Here is a 16,428-nt window from a genome sequence, read left to right on the forward strand (position 1 = left end):
TGTCAAGAAACACACAAGTCTTTTTGAGGTTACTTCACAACCTGACACATTTTCAGGTGAGTGAGTGATGATTTAGGAATGCAGTTTGAAGGCTACTGGTTGAGCTGCCAAATAATAATAATACTTCAATACTAAGCTTTTACTTGCTAGCTACATTAACCTTCTGGCTCCAGAGCAAAAGTAAATAAACAAACTTTGTCTGATGGAGTACATTTAGGGTAAGTGATAAACTGTAAATTTGATTTTTTTTGCTAAACTGTTGCTTTTTATGATGACTTGCTTAGACTAATGGCACAAGGATATTTTTAAGGAACTTGATTCACACTCTTTTTTAACAATAAATGTATTCATACAGTGAGGGCAGTTCCACTTTGGTGCTAAGTCATTATCAGTCTATAAAAAGTTAGAGAAAGGCCATTCTGCACAGCATTCTTACACAAAGAATTCTGAAAATGTCCCAGCATTAGTGACTACTGGGCAAATTATATGTTATAAAAAAGAGAGGAAAATTTCAGGAGGTTCTCAGAGTCAAATCCAACAGTGTAAATGCATATATGCTGGTGAGAGTGTGGGTGTACAGGCCTTTTGGGAGAAAATGGAAAACTTTTTCACATGCCTGAGGGTCATAATGATGTGCAAGGGGGGGGGGGCAAGTTATGTGAATGGGAGTGAAACTCTTTTATTTTACAAAGACGAGTCAATTTGAATTCACATTTCATCAAAATCACTTTTATTTCACCTTCATACTCTTGGGTCATAACGACCCAAAACTAATCTAATATTCATGCTCATTTATTCTTTTTCATATTCACTCAAGGCTCATTACCTGTAGCACAATGATTTGTGCTTCTTCACAACTGAAATGTTAAGCCTAACTGCTGTGGAGGAGACATAGAAGGCCTTGTTCTGTAGCTTATGTCCTCAGTACACCATGAAAAGCATTGAGGCCAATTGTTGTGGACATCACAGCGAAAGACTCTAGGGAAAAAAGGTACTAAACTGTTACTGAAGTTGGTACGTCTTCAGTACTTTTAGTAAGGGAGCATAACTGTACCATATTCCATGGCAGTTATATTCTTAAAGCTGCACTGAATTTAGAATTCAGAATCATTTGTCACTGTGTTTTGCACACTGTGAAATTAGACCTCTGCATTTAACCCATACATGCGGTGCAACACACACATACATGCACACTAGTGAACACACACACTAGGGGGCAGTGAGCACACTTGCCCGGAGCAGTGGGCAGCCCTATCCACGGCGCCCGGGGAGCAATTGGGTGTTAGGTGCCTTGCTCAAGGGCACTTCAGTTATGGACTGTCAGCCAAGGGAATCGAACCGCCAACCTTCCAGTCACAGGGCTGGTTCCCTAACCTCCAGCCCACAACTGCCCCCTGCTGTGCAACATTATTTTGTTAAAATTTAAAGAAGCAGCATTACTGGAGAAAAAACACGATGAAATATGATGTACAAGACACTCAGTAAAGCCTGAACTTATAATTTAAAAGTCAGAGGTGTCAGGTTAGATTTTGTGGGAATTTTTCAGACCATGTCATACATCTTTGCACATTAACGTCAAATGCGCAGGCTAAAAAAGAAAGTCTGGCTTGATGTTTAAGTCTCAAATGCAAAATCAGCATTATACTGATGAAGATATGATATATGATGAGATAATTCACTCACATCCTCAGAAGGGACAGAGAACAGTTCTTCAAGTTTTGAACGAGTTCTCGTATTCAACATACTCACAAACATCAGATTCATCTACTCGGGTAAGGGGTCCAAACTTTACTAAATGTTCTTTCGTATGTTGACTGCAGTTAAATTTTTCCACCAGAGAGGTCTCTAAATCCCCAATTCTTACATTTCTTTACAATTCTTTAAGTTGCACAGACTCCATACATCCTCTCTTTACTCCAGCCTTATTTCATTTTTCCATTTTAAAATGTTAAACTATAAAAAGATACAAATATGCACCTCTCTCTTGGAAAAGTGAACATAGTATACCTTTAAAACCCATTTAAGGTGCACAAATAGATCTTAACATCATTGGGGCTCATTCACGAACCGTCCTTGAGAAGAAATTCTTTCCTAAAACCCACTTATGCAGTTTTCATCAAGACTCCGACATTCATCTGTGTTTTCTTATTTGGGATTTGTTCTTAGGCAAGACAAGAATCCACACACACTCAAGTTGTCAACAGTTCTTCGGTTTAAGAACACATCATGAATCAGACATAGACTCTTAAGACCTTTCTCAAAAACAAATTTAAGAAGAAACTTCAGATATTGCTGAATGAGGTCCATTGTTCTAGCTTTACATGCATAGCTACATTGTCTATCTCTCAAAAAAAAAGTACCTATGCAGTACCCTTCTTTTCAGAAAGTGCAGTGTTAAAGGGGAATTCTATGGATTTAATAAAGTTTTTGTATAGTTTAATGATTGTGATGTAAACAAAGTCATTCAGAAAGGTTTGCAGTAAAATGGTTCACTGTAAACGCATACTAGCTCAGATTTCTTCACAGTGGTGGTGAGAGGAACCAGGCATTCAGATGCCTAATAAAACCATAGCGCAAATATAGTCATTTTATATACTATCCAAAATGATCAGTGAACCTACATGTGTCTTCACAGGTTTTATATGTAATGATGATGATGGCAAAATAGTGGTACATCAGAAAAAATCTGAATGTTAGAATGTCCTGCACGTAGCCCTCCACCGTGAATGAAATCAAATGTTTTAACCCAAAATTATCTCAAAATGATTATTAAACAAATCAGTGTCACAAAGCAAGGTATTTGTAAACATTTCACATGATAGCTTTAGAGGCACCGAACTCTTCAGACGCCTGGTTCCTGTCTCCACCACTGAGAACAATTCTGACTCTTCAAGCCTCTTTAGAACGCAGCATTTCACAGCAAACTGCTCTGAATGATTTTGTTTACATTGTAATAATTTAATCATGCAGAAATTTAAAAAAGGTGGAATTCCCACTTTTCCCCACTTCTTTGAGTTCAACTTAGTTCAGTTAACTTTTCTCATGTACTAATACATTAATTCTTAACTGATTGGTAATTTGCAGACAATGATAAATCAAAAAAGAATAATTTCTAACCAGAGATGAGGATATATCCTAATTTAGTACAGATAAAAAAGTATCACCACTGGCGATGGACTGTACAGACAAGTACTTTGAGTCTTATGACTATCATTCAGGGCGATTGTAGGAAATGGAATTGGCCCCAATATCAAAAACAGAGAGACCTCGTGAGAGGGATTACATCTCCAGCAGCAGCACACTGGAGGCACAAATACGTAGCTATAACCCACTCATCTCTCTAACCTTCTATCTGATTCTGCACAGTTTTTAAAGATGGACAGTTGATCTGGGTATATTATGAATGAATGTGAAACCACACATTATGTTTGGATAAATGGCACTATTACATTACACATTAATGATGCAATTAAATGCAACTAACAGTTATACAAACAATGTGCCCATTATGGCCATTTAGTCAGACTGACTGAACACTTGGCTTTTAATATGCACATATCAGCAGTAGGCCACACAAACGCTGGCAGGTACTGCCTTTTCAACACCTTCAAATAGTCTCCACATATTACCGTGGTACGCATTACTGAAGTTGAGGGTGTAGAAAGTTATGTAAAAAAGCCTTTTTTCTTGTTGTCTCATCCTAAGTTATTTCAATATCGAAAAAATAAAAAAGAGCAGATCGCTTATATGTACACCAAGTAAGTGAGCATTAACATTAGTTCAGCATGCATGATAACAGCTCTTCACGCCAGGGAGCATATTCGATTCTGGCTAAGTAAAGCTACCTGGCTAACTCAGTTCGCATGGTAACAACCAAGATGACTGATCTTCTGTGCAACTGGAATGTTTTTTTGCAAATGTCACAAGGATTAGAGTCTCCACATGCAGCAATCGGGGTTCTAACTGGACTACAAACATCCAAAATCACGTTAAATTAAGAAGTGTGTAAGTAAATATATGTAAATAGACAATCAACTGCTAATAGGGAATCAATCACAGCTGATTCCCATCTGAGGTGAAGTTCTAGGTCCATGCTGCCCAAATAAATATAAAATACTCTAATGCATCAGCATCAGTGTCTTCAAAAGACACTGCCATTGGTTGGGATGATTTTGTGCAACAAGTATCAACTATAGTGCAGGTGAGCTTCCTAAAGATCTCAGGAACAACATTAGTAAACACTCAAATGGACAAAACTACACAGCCATAGCAAAAAACCTTAAACATATATATATCAGAATGGTACTGGAGCATTACACATCACAGAAGGAACCATGAATGGCCAAGAAAGGGGAGAACAGTACACCATACAGCCAAAATAACTTGAGTGGTTTCTAAAAAAAAGGTGAATGTGCTTGAATGGCCTAATCAACCTCCTTACTTGAATCCTGTTGAAAATTTATGGAGAATTTTGAAATTGCAAATCCAACAGAGGAACGCTTGTGATATTGGGGTCAGGAAGAACAGGGCAAAATTGAATCATAATGCTGTAAAAAGCTATTTATCTCATTGTAGTTGTCTCAAAGTCCCAAAATTGGACCAAAATGCTGCAAAAAGCCATTTACTGTATTACTGTCTCTTACTGTATATGTCTAAAAGTCCCAAAATTGAACCATAATGCTATAAAAAGCCATGTATCTCTTACTGTAATGTCTGAAAGTTTCAAAATTGAACCATGTAATAAAAAGCTATTTATCTCTTACTGTAGATGTCTAAAAGTTTTTAAATTGAACCAAAATGCTATAAAAGCCATTTATCTCTTACCGTAGATGTCTCAAAGTCTCAAAAATTGAATAATGTTATAAAAAGCTATTTATCTCTTACTGCAGATGTCTTAAAGTCCCAATATTGAACCATTATGCTATAAAAAGCCATTTATCTCTTACTGTGGATGTCTCAAAGTCTCAAAAATTGAATAATGTTATAAAAAGCCATTTATCTCTTACTGCAGATGTCTTAAAGTCCCAAAATTGAAGCATAAAGCAATAAAAAGCCATTTATCTCTTACTGTAATGTCTGAAAGGTCCAAAATTGAACCATAATATATATATATATATATATATATATATATATATATATATATATATATATATATATATATATATATACGAATACTTTTTTTTCCATATCAGTTTTGGTTTTTAAACATACCTTTGGTCATACATATGAATACATCCATTTTTGCTCACATTTATGAATATAAAAGTCAAAACTTTGTCTGTTTGTGTACATATATAATATAACATAACAAAAACAGAAGTGTACTTTAAATACGTTTCCCATCACTGTATATCCTCACGCCAGTACCACTGCATAGCTATATCATGTGCTACTATAACACATGCCATACATTTCCATATCAAAACTGCCAAAGCAGCATGTGAATATGTAACTTCACAAAGCAAGACGGTTGGCCTTAGATTAGTGTTTGTTTCCCTTCATATGTATGTAGGGGGCTGATCCTGGATCCTGGTCTTACAATTTTGGTGTCCAAGGTTGTGAGAAACTAGACCCTAGAACAGTTTGGGTGGGGCTTCAGAGTGAGCAGATTGTTATACACCCGCACGTGAGCACAGATAACCACAGAACTCAGTATCTACAACACAAGGAAGTCGTATTTGGCACAGCTGATAAAGGAGAAGTGTATGCATAGGCATATCTAGTTAGTGTGTGCACATGAAAGTGTTTACTAAAGCAACTGCACTGAACAAAAATAATGTGTGAACTGATGATTCAAAACTGCACATCACACAATCACACACACACACACACACACACACACACACACACACACACACACACACACACTCGCGCGCGCGCACGCACACACGCACACATGCACACATCCACACACACACGTACACATTTTCTAAGCTGCTTCTCCCTCAGGGTCATGGGGAACTGCACATAATTTCCACACAAATAAAATATATTAGATAAAACACAAATATGGCATTAACTGTGGTGATGTTTACTATGTACACATTTGAATCAAGTAGATGTACACAGATACTCCAGTACTCAGTTAACTATTCAAGGCTTTCTTTGTTTCATTTTGGTAAGACAGAGAAAATACACAGGTCAACAATTCAGGGAAATGGCAGTTTAATGTTTTAACAGGACTGTAAAATGTGGAGAGTTTGCTTATATTTGCAAGTATTTATGTATAGTATGTTATACTTTGCTACCGTGAAACGCAAGTGCCTGAATGTGAGCGTGCTGCCAAGGATGCACTGTATAAAGATGGCAGGGATAGCATGGCTTTATCGCTAACATGTAAATAAATGACTCTAGCTGATGTTAGCAAGGTCCATAGTCCAAACATTAAGACCATTTCAAGTGAACCAAATAATGTTAATTATCTCATATCAAGGGCACATGTGAATGGATATATTAAATAGTAAGAGAACAGTTGGTTCAAGTAGTCAACATGTTGGATGCAGTAGAGATGAGCAGCTGTGAAGACCCGAGTGACTTTGAAAAGGACCAAATCGTTATGACCAGACGAATGGGTCAGCTCCTGGCTAGCAGCGGGAACTGGCGACAGAGTGTTGGGCACCCAAGGCTGAAGTGTGAGGGCAAAGAGGGCCATCCTGTCTGGTCTGAATTGACAGAAAGGCCACTGTGGCTGAGTCATAGAATATTTTTATGAATGGTTTCAAGAAAGAATATGTCACAATACATAGCACATTGCACCCTGCTGTGTAGACCACTCGGCTAACCCCTGTCTACCATCGAACATCAGTGGGATGAGCTGGAACAAGAAGTTTGATCCATGGAGGTTCCACTTCACATCTTACATGACTTAAAGGATCTGCTGCTAATGTTTTGATGCACGTTACCACAGGGAACTTTCAGAGGTGTTGTAGAGTCCATGTCTCCATGAGCCAGAGCTGTTACAACATCCACTGAGGACCACTTGTAAAAAGACGACACGTCCTCATCTCCATCCAGTGTTGTACACCTTGGCGGCTCATTAGTTCATCTGAGGAGGTTACTCTGTTACTCATCTGACACGAAAACCAACCCATTTCCTTTGGCTGTTTCTGAATGATAAAACAGGTTGTCCTTTGTGTGCTGCTAATTGGTTGAGCAACACCAGTGCTGTCACCTAAAAATGTGAGCCACAGCTCTGCATTCAGCCAAGATCTCTTTATATTTATATTTCGTTTTAGTTCATTTTGTCCATCTCTGTAGTAAAATCAATTATTTGTTCATTTACCGTTAAGGTTACTCAAAGTTAGTCGAACATCCCCACTTAGTACATCACTTTATTGTATAATGTGCATGTTTGTGTGAATCTGCGTGAGTAAACATGTGACGTGTGTGTGAGAGTATATAATTGAGCCACTGTTTCTATATAACCCCCATGGGTTTGGGTGGAAGATAGATGTCTGAGAGAGATTAAAGACATGGCTGTGTATTCTCAACACAGAGGATAATGTCCTGAGCCTGAAACATGTGCAGCTCCCTTCAGCAACATGCCAATGCATCACGCTTAACCCTTAGAAGTCTATTATTGCTTTTCTTTTACTATTTAATTACATAGATAGTCACTGTAACTACATTCACATTAATTTCTTTATTTATATTCAATTTTTTTATTTGTTTCTAAGTACCAGTGCAAAGCTCAGAGACCTGCATTTCATTTATTTCATATTTAGTTTCTGTCAAAACAGCCATTAAGTACACTGTTATTTGTTTTCCAGTGTCAGAAAAAGCAGGCAATATATTGTGATATTACATTTGTTGGGACAATTTTCTGTTACAGTACTGTGCAAAAGGTATTTAAAAAGTAAGCAATTATTTGCTTAAAATATACCAATATCATAATCAATGTGTTTGTTTAACCATGTTCAAACTTCTCCTTGAGGAAGCCCAGTAATATTTATCATCACCTGGTTTGGCTTCATTAAATGAAATCAAGTGTGCTGCTGATGGAATGTAAGAAATCCACACCGAGTTTGGGAGCATTCAGGAGAACTCTGAAACTTTTTTTTTATTTAATTCCTTTTACTTTTTACTGTATTTTTATTTGAATCTATTCTAACATAATACATAAACACACTTATTGCCAAAATAAATGCTGGTTTTAAATGCTGAAAATGCTGAAAAATTAGTAACTTGAACTTAATGGCCATTCTGACTGCTTTTGTTATGGACAACGATAACTGTAAAAAGACTGAACAAAAACAAAGAAATAAAGTGGAGCCATTGTCTGTACATGCTAAATAAATGTGTGTGTGTGTGTGTATGTATATATATATATATATATATATATATATATATATATATATATATATATATATATATATATATATGTATATATATATATAGTGTATATATATATGTGTGTGTGTATATATATATATATATATATATATATATATATATATATATATAAAAAGCCAATTTGCCTACCCACCTAAAAAGATGGTTCTTCAGTTCTTGGTTCTACATAGCACCAAAAGTACTACACTTTAACTTTCTATATACAGAACCATAAACTCATTTTGATCTATATAGAACTCATGGTTCTAAATAGAACCTTTTCCCTTTAATAAAGAGCCCATGTTGTATAATGTGCATTTTCCCAGATAGATAGATTGCAGTGCCCTGTTTTAATAAGATCTAGGGGAAGATCTTTCTACTTCTCCTAAACTCATAATATTAAATAAGACTTGGCCTCTGGCCAAGCCACCAAAACCACACCCAATCACATAATGCAGAGAACGGCATCATGGTAGATGCAGTAACACTCACAAATAAGGAACAGAGGATGTTGTATTCTGTTAGGTAACAGAACACAAAGGGCCTGATTCAAGTATGAAACCTGAGTTTAATAACCAGAATAAGGGTTTATTTCTTGGTACTTAATGCATCAGGATATTTAGCATATTGTGGTTTCTACTGCGCTACTGTCTATCTGTGTCATGATCCAGCTCTGAGGATGAGACCCACACAGCCATGTCAGTGGCTAACTTTAGATACGGGTTGCATTAAGCCGCATTAGTGGGCCCTCTTCAAAGCCTCGGTGCTGCCTATCAAATGAGCAATATCTTAACTCGGCAACAGGGGTACCTTTTTCACCACATCTTCAGCCTTCACCCCGCTCTATGTTCTCTTATGTCTAGGTTAGAACAGCATGTGCTTTGTCTCTCCTGTGCTTTGTGATGCATAATTCAGGGCAGATGGTAAGTGTAAACATGACTTATTTACAGACAGCGAGGAAGATCTCAGAACGTCGAAAGCCGCAGAGAGTTTCCACGTGACTGGCAGTGTTTTGGTTCGCTGTTACACTCATACAAGTCACTGAAAGCAGAGGAGGATCAAATAAAAAATATTAAATATAAAAAATATTTTTTTTTTATATATAAAATTAAATATTTTTCATTAAATATTTTCAATGAAAAAATATTTTTGGTTAAGAACCCCTGTCTTAAATTGTCCCGCTACATTAACAACTTTAAAATAACTACAATAACTAATATTCAATAATTATTATGAATTATTCAGTAGAGCTGCAACAATTAATCGATTAGTTGTCAACTATTAAATTAATTGCCAATTATTTTGGTAATTGATTAATTGGTTTGAGAATTTTTTTTAAAAGGTAAAAATTCTCTGTTTTCTGCTTCTTAAATTATTATTTTTTTTGGTTTCTTTATTCTTCTGTGTGTCACGCTTCGAGCGAGCTCTCAGAGAGACATGGACTCCATCTCCCAGAATCCATGTGGAGATCACATGACTGAGCTACTTCGCTCACACCTGGAGTCCCGCTTGGACTCCATAACCCAGAGTTTTCTGGGGGATCACATGACTCCGGACCTTCTCTCACTCTCCTATCAGCGCTAGAGATTCACTGAATACTAATATGCATCACTTGTGCTTTAATCATGTGACTTTTAGTTTATAAGCCCGGGCTTTAGCTAGAACCAGTTGTGAGGTGTTGCTTTCTTTGAGAAACTACTGAGCGTTTATTCCACTCTCTATTCCATGTTTTTTACCTTTGCCTGCTTGTTTTTGACTTTGCCTTTTTGATCTGCCCTTATGTACTTTTCTGGACTTATTGGATCTTTGGTGTTTGACCTCTCGTTTGTTTTGTTGACTTCGTTTTGGATTTGCCCTTATTTGTTGTGAATGTCCTTGTTACCCTGTTTTGTTTTTTGGAACTGACCCAGGCCTGTTTTCTGACTACGTTGTATGTCCCTGCTTCCAACAATAAAGCCTTCCTTGTGTTTTCAATCTGCGAGCGTCTGGTTTCTGGTGGCACGTTACACTGTGACACCAAACTGAATATCATACATTTCATAATGAAAACACAATGTAAAAGGCTGCTGGCAGTCTCAAATGGTGTGTAAAAATGAAAATAATGCAAAAAAAAGTGTTTTAAAGGCCTCGCAGTTTACAGGATTAAAACCAGATGAGGATGTTGGAAGGTGTTTTAAGCTGGGGGTGCTGAAATTTTAAGAAGCATGATGTGACATGAACAATGATGTAATGCAAACTATTTGACTTTTCCATTAAAATATTTTTGATACTTTACATTAAACAGCTTGTATCACACTGCACTAAAATGATTTTATGCAAATGAACTGAGCGGCGACCAATTTGATTGCTGATATGTGGCGCAGTACTTCACCACCCCCAGTCACACAGTGAGGTTCAGCAGTGGAAAGCACAATGAGCAGAAGATGTAACTGTGGATAAAATGTTGATATTACATTAGATGTTTTTTTTTATAGTTATGATGCTTTGGAAGTCATAACTGGCCTCTTTTTCTACGATTTCGCTCTTTGAACCTCAACATGCTTGTGTTTCAGCAATGTGTCCCTAAAGTGGCCAGCTCTTGTTGAGGGAAGCGATTCATCTCACTGTAATGGAAACACAGCATTGCACTCCTGAAATCTAGGGGTGCTGCAGGACTCTCAACACCCCTAATTCCCACATCCATGAAACTAGAAGTGGCAGGGTCGTTGAAGCAGAATGTTTTATTACGTTTCAAGTTGTTCAGAGGTGCTTGAAAAGATCACAATGTCAATTAAGGACAATAAATTAAGGTTTTTCAGAAAGTCTCAATATGACATGTTATAAATGGGCGTCCACCACTGAGTCCACTGGGGCTTTGGTTCCAAAATAGCAGCATAATCATCAGCTGCTTAGCTAAAGCGTGGCAGATTGATTGAAAGGGTCTACACACTTAGTGCATTGTTTATGCAGCATCAAGAACAAGAGGACATTCTCTTTACACAAATCTCAGAAAATGTTCTGGGAACACGGTGAAGCCAGATGACGGAGGGATCACAAGGGAAATGTAATCAGATTTTGTCTCCACTGGGTCTGCCATGCAGATTACCTCAACGTAGAGTTTTTAAATGCAATCATCACGGTGGTAGGGTTTCTCCCTTTACATGTTAAGTTGCTTGAAACTTGCAGGAAAGTACATTTCTTTACATACTGTAAAGCCTCCTGCAACTCAGCAGCAACAATTGCTAACACAAACAATAAAACAGTGGATGGTCTTTGACTTCACATACTACTAAATAGTGCAAAGAAATTTAAGACACTTAGCTTTATCCATAGTCTTACTGACAAACTCAGTTATCTTAATCTATTAACCGCCATCCAGACCGACCTCAGTCCATCCGCTAACCCATCCACTCCAATACATTTGCACCCAGTAAAGCTTGGTGAAGCGTGAGAGTGGCCCATTCGGCTGTCCTAGCTGCAATCTGACCTTGCAGGGAGCTGACTCACCTCCCTTGTGGGCTGCAGAGTGTGAAGTCTCCTGGGGAGCTCCGGTGATGGTGGACCAGCAAAGTGACACGAACAAGAGCCGCAGCATTGCTCCTTAATCACCAGTCCAGCAGCCCTGGAAAAGAAAAGCCAATATGAGTTAGCATGCATGTTTAACTCTTTAAACATGAGGAAAAAGCAGTCTTTTCTGTCTGTTCTCCTTTAATTATTGTGTTATGTATAGAGCATAATTAAAGAAAGCCAGTCAGACTTTCATTCGTTTATCACAAACTGCCATTTTTAGCAAGCAAACATAAACATAGTTCTGTACTTTAAATTTCAAACACCTTTTATTGGTCATCTGAAAAAAAAACAACAATAAAGACCACACTGTGTTTCATTTACACAGTGATTCATTTACACTAGCACACAGAAACCAGCCAGCCACCCCCAAGCAGTACCACGACAGTCTACAGGTTGAAAAACACCGTGCTACAATTTTGATAGGATTTTAAGTATCACATATGGCAGCAAATCCCTTATAAAGAACTAACTTTACCACAATAATGAACTATTGGGAGACAATAAGAAGTTGCCTTAATTCAGAAGGCAATCACTGCCCGATCCTCAATATCCTGACATAACCTGGCTAACATGGCTAATTGTTAATGGCTAAATAAGGGTGTGGAGAGTCAAGAGAGAAAACAGAGTCAACGAGAGACGAAGAGTAAGAGAGAGAGAGAGAGAGAGTGAGAGAGAGAGAAGAAGAAGGAGAAGAAGAAGAAAGAACACTGTTCTAATGTGACGCACCAGCCAAAGCAGTCATGGGACAGATCACAGGACAAGTCCGTCAGTCCCCTCCAGACACAGTCAATAACAGAAACACGCATTCTCTCATGTAAACATCTCTCCAAACTTCTAAATGAGCAAGCATCCCGAAACGCAATGGTTGACTTTCATTCCAGTTCTTCATTGTTTCAGTTGATTTGACTCTCTGGTTCTGACACCAGAGCAAAAATGCACAGCAAGATAAAGCAAAAGCTCCTGGGTTTCAATATAGTCATACAAAGACAAATTCTGCTTCAGACAAACTGATACGTGCATATAAACATGACCCGACCTGATAATGAGCATTGCTTCCCATGCGAATGATAAATCACATCACTGCGGTAACAGAAACAGTCTGGCTTTAGAAAGAGGTCAAGGAACTGCTGTGTACGTTTTACAGTAAAAGAGAACAGGGATAGATGAAGCAAATGCGATTGGAGGCAGAATCAGTGTTTTAATGGAACATTATCATCAACATAAGCCACGTACATACAGTACTGTGTAAAAGACAGAGACCACCCTTCATTTATATCAAAAAAGCAGAAAAAATACACTGTAAACTAACAAGCTTACTTTTACTTTTAAAGTTTGGAAACCAATTGCCTCACAAATACTTAAGCACATTCATTTCAAATTACATCTACAAATTTCTCAAATGAAAATGTTCTTTGAGTAAAATATCAATTTGTTCTTAAATAAGTAATCTTGCAACTTTGTAGTAAAGTACACTAACATTTATAGCTTATATTTAACAGAAGATTATACAGAGGACTCACCGAAACTCAATTTCAAATGGTGCAGTATTAAGTGTGCCCACTCTTTGCCTTCATTACAGCTTCTTTTCTGAAATTTTTTCACATCTACAAAGTTCAGTCTTTAAAATTGGTGGCATTTTCTGAGTCTCACAATCGGCATAATCCCAAATACATTCAGGGATGTTGAGGTCTGGACTCTGAGATGGTCAGTTCATTGTTCCAAGAACACCAGCAGCTTCTTTGTGTGACTTTTTTTTTCTTTTTTGTCCCATAGCACTGACTTGTCTTCTCCCAGTAGAAGGATGGACAGAGACACCTGTGGATTTTTCCAGATCTGAAGCAAAAGTTGAACTTGATTTTCTCCCCTCTCTCACAGATGAAAGCTGTATGTACTGTTTCTCCAAAGGGGACAGTTTTGGTGTCTGCCAGGTTTTGCCCTCTTGTTTGCAGACCTATTATACAAGTAGAGTATGTTCTATCTAATCTCCTCAGAACTATCTACTGAAAAGTGAAGAACTTAATGGCTATCTTAACTGGATATTAAATACATGTACGGTGTTTTTTGCACAGTACAATCTAAACTAAACTAAATCAAGCCTAAACTAATAGGAATAGAAATATGACTAATGGAAAATCTGTTGCAAAAAACTATTAGTATAAACTAAAAGTATATCCACTGAGCACTCCCCCATACACACACACACACACCTACAACTCCCCTCACTTATTTCAAGATACTTTCCCTTTTATTCCAGCATTTTACTGTCAAACAGCCCTGACAGCTCAGCTCAGACCTGACAGTTATAAATTCTGTAAAATACATGATCAGTTTTGGTTCTCAATGCAAATTGGCTCCATTTATTTAAACATTCCTGGATGATCTTGCTTTAGCGTCCATTTTGATCACCTATGTCAGTGACAGCAAAAAACATCTGGCTTTAATTTGTTGCCACTGTACTGGCCAATATGTCTGCATGGTGCACCTACAAAAATTTACCTGAGTCTACTATTGGCTGTTTTTGTGATGACACTGCACAGCATTCAGTAAAGCTACATTTTTTGAGAAAGCCTGTGAGATTTACTTTCATGTGCTGCATCCTAGTGGGGGGAATATCCATTTTCTGACCTGTAAACTGCACTCGAAGAGCAAACACAGTCACGGTTACTGTCACTAGAGTTAATTAGCGATGTATAACATAACTTTTCACCGTTTCTGCCAGTGAAAAACGTTAACCTTGGCGGTGAATGTGAAAAATGTACCTGATGCGCTTCTATGTGTTCTACGTGCTGTTTAATATGAGAGAAAACTCCCAAAGACAGAAAGGGCCAACGCAGGTATGACAAGTCTGAAAAGCCATGAGGCCTTTTAGAAAAACCCTTGTGGATGTTAGCGTTTGGGGTCTGCTAACATGAGCTTTAGCCTGCTAATCACCATCAAACATTTATTCAGTTACAGCGGTTTCAAGCTGTTATTGTGCCACAGTGCACAGGCACGCACATGTACAAAGCTTGCACACAGCACCCAACCCCGGCCTCTATGTATGTGAGTATTAGCTTTTTTTAATTAACTGATCCCTGAAACGTATTTGCTAGCACTGAGAGCTGGACCATGCTAAAATGCTTTATGGCAAGACTAGAGCTTGCTTGCATTATGAATGGCAGTTGACGAGTAGAAAGTCAGGCATAATTTAATGGATTTTAGAATATTCTAAAACACTCCAGAACAAGACTATGTATATTTGAATAGTACTAAAAAAGCTTGTGCACTAGGTTTTACTAATGTATTTACTAAGAAGATAATGATGACTACTTTATGGTTATTGCTGTTGTGAGGTCAGTACTTCTTTGAAGTCACGTTTGGGCCAGGGTGCAGTGCACATATGTTCCTCCAAAGCTTGGTTTATCTTCTGCGCTTTGAGCTGTGAGCTGTTAGTGCCTTGTGAGACTTTGGTTGTTGTGCCGAGAGGCTTAAGAGCTTAAAAAGAACAGTAAGAACTACAAGAGATTTGTCCTCCATAATGTCCTGCTTTGCTATTGTCGTTAGATTGTGCAGACATGATGGATAATCTTCTCTTCGTCTATTAGTTTTGGGCATTAATGGAGAAACCTTCTAATCCTAATACGAGTTCTGATCAGGGGAACCATGCTATCGCTCCCAAATGCTGTCTCCTTGAAAGATCTCACCATCTGCAATGCACCCCCCCCCCCCCCCCCCCTTAAATTCACTATGTGTCCTGCTGTTCACATTCACCAGTTCCCACCTCTACACTACACCCCTGTACCCTGCCCGTGAGGAATGAAGGATACAGATGAGCTGCTTTCTGCTAATCTCTGTCACTAAACCAAACGCCTGATCTTGGCTAAGCAATAAGTGGTCGTCTTCCCCAAAGGCAATGCTAAAAAGGAGGTACTCACTGGACTGAGATGACTTCTGGCCTTTCCAAGAAACGAGCACAGAGCAACTCAGATACTCAGATGTTTGTAGGGTTAGTGATCTCATAGGATACACAGTTAGAGGGCTAGTGTGAACCTGTCTAATGTCTTAAAGAATCCTTACAAAAAGAAAAAGTTCTACACCAAAGAATGTTTTATCCTTAGTTTAATATTATTAAATTAAGCCAAGAACCATTTAGGAACCTTTTTTTTAATTAGGTACATTTCCAAGCCACCACTGCTTCATAAGTCCAACAAACAGTTTCCACATTTGCAAATAAAGCATTCATGGTTGTTTTCTTTGCCCTGTCAGTCCTGTTCAGTCCTTCAGGTTAGTAGTTGTCAAAGTCACTGTGAATTGGAAATCTGAAATAATTTTTCTTCCTTAACATCATATATTTCTGAGTCAAACAGGCTATTTTGGCGAGAAATAATTACGGGTGGGATATGTTTTTATTCTTCAGGATTTGATTGGATTGTGAAAAGCGGGCGTTCCAGAACGAACATGGAGAATTTGACAGTCAACTGAATTTGTCTGATTTGCAGAAAAGCGAATAACAAGAAATACTACATTTAACATTAATATGGTTGTCAGCGTAAACAAGCTGAAATAACT

The 16,428-nt window shown here is 37.9% G+C and overlaps 1 protein-coding gene across 2 annotated transcripts in view; it reads right to left on the minus strand.

The window, feature by feature from the left end:
• LOC108429787 (prolactin receptor-like) overlaps positions 1–16,428 on the minus strand; it is a 49,780-nt gene that overhangs the window by 16,531 nt on the left and 16,821 nt on the right. For both annotated transcript variants that reach the window (XM_017701798.1, XM_017701797.1), the window contains exon 2: positions 11,818–11,932. In XM_017701798.1, coding sequence (XP_017557287.1) covers positions 11,818–11,905 — 88 coding nt within the window. In that variant the 5' untranslated portion in view covers positions 11,906–11,932. The remainder of the gene's footprint in view (positions 1–11,817; positions 11,933–16,428) is intronic.

This window comes from Pygocentrus nattereri, chromosome 12 (genome assembly GCF_015220715.1).
Source record: "Pygocentrus nattereri isolate fPygNat1 chromosome 12, fPygNat1.pri, whole genome shotgun sequence".
Lineage (NCBI taxonomy): Eukaryota > Metazoa > Chordata > Actinopteri > Characiformes > Serrasalmidae > Pygocentrus > Pygocentrus nattereri.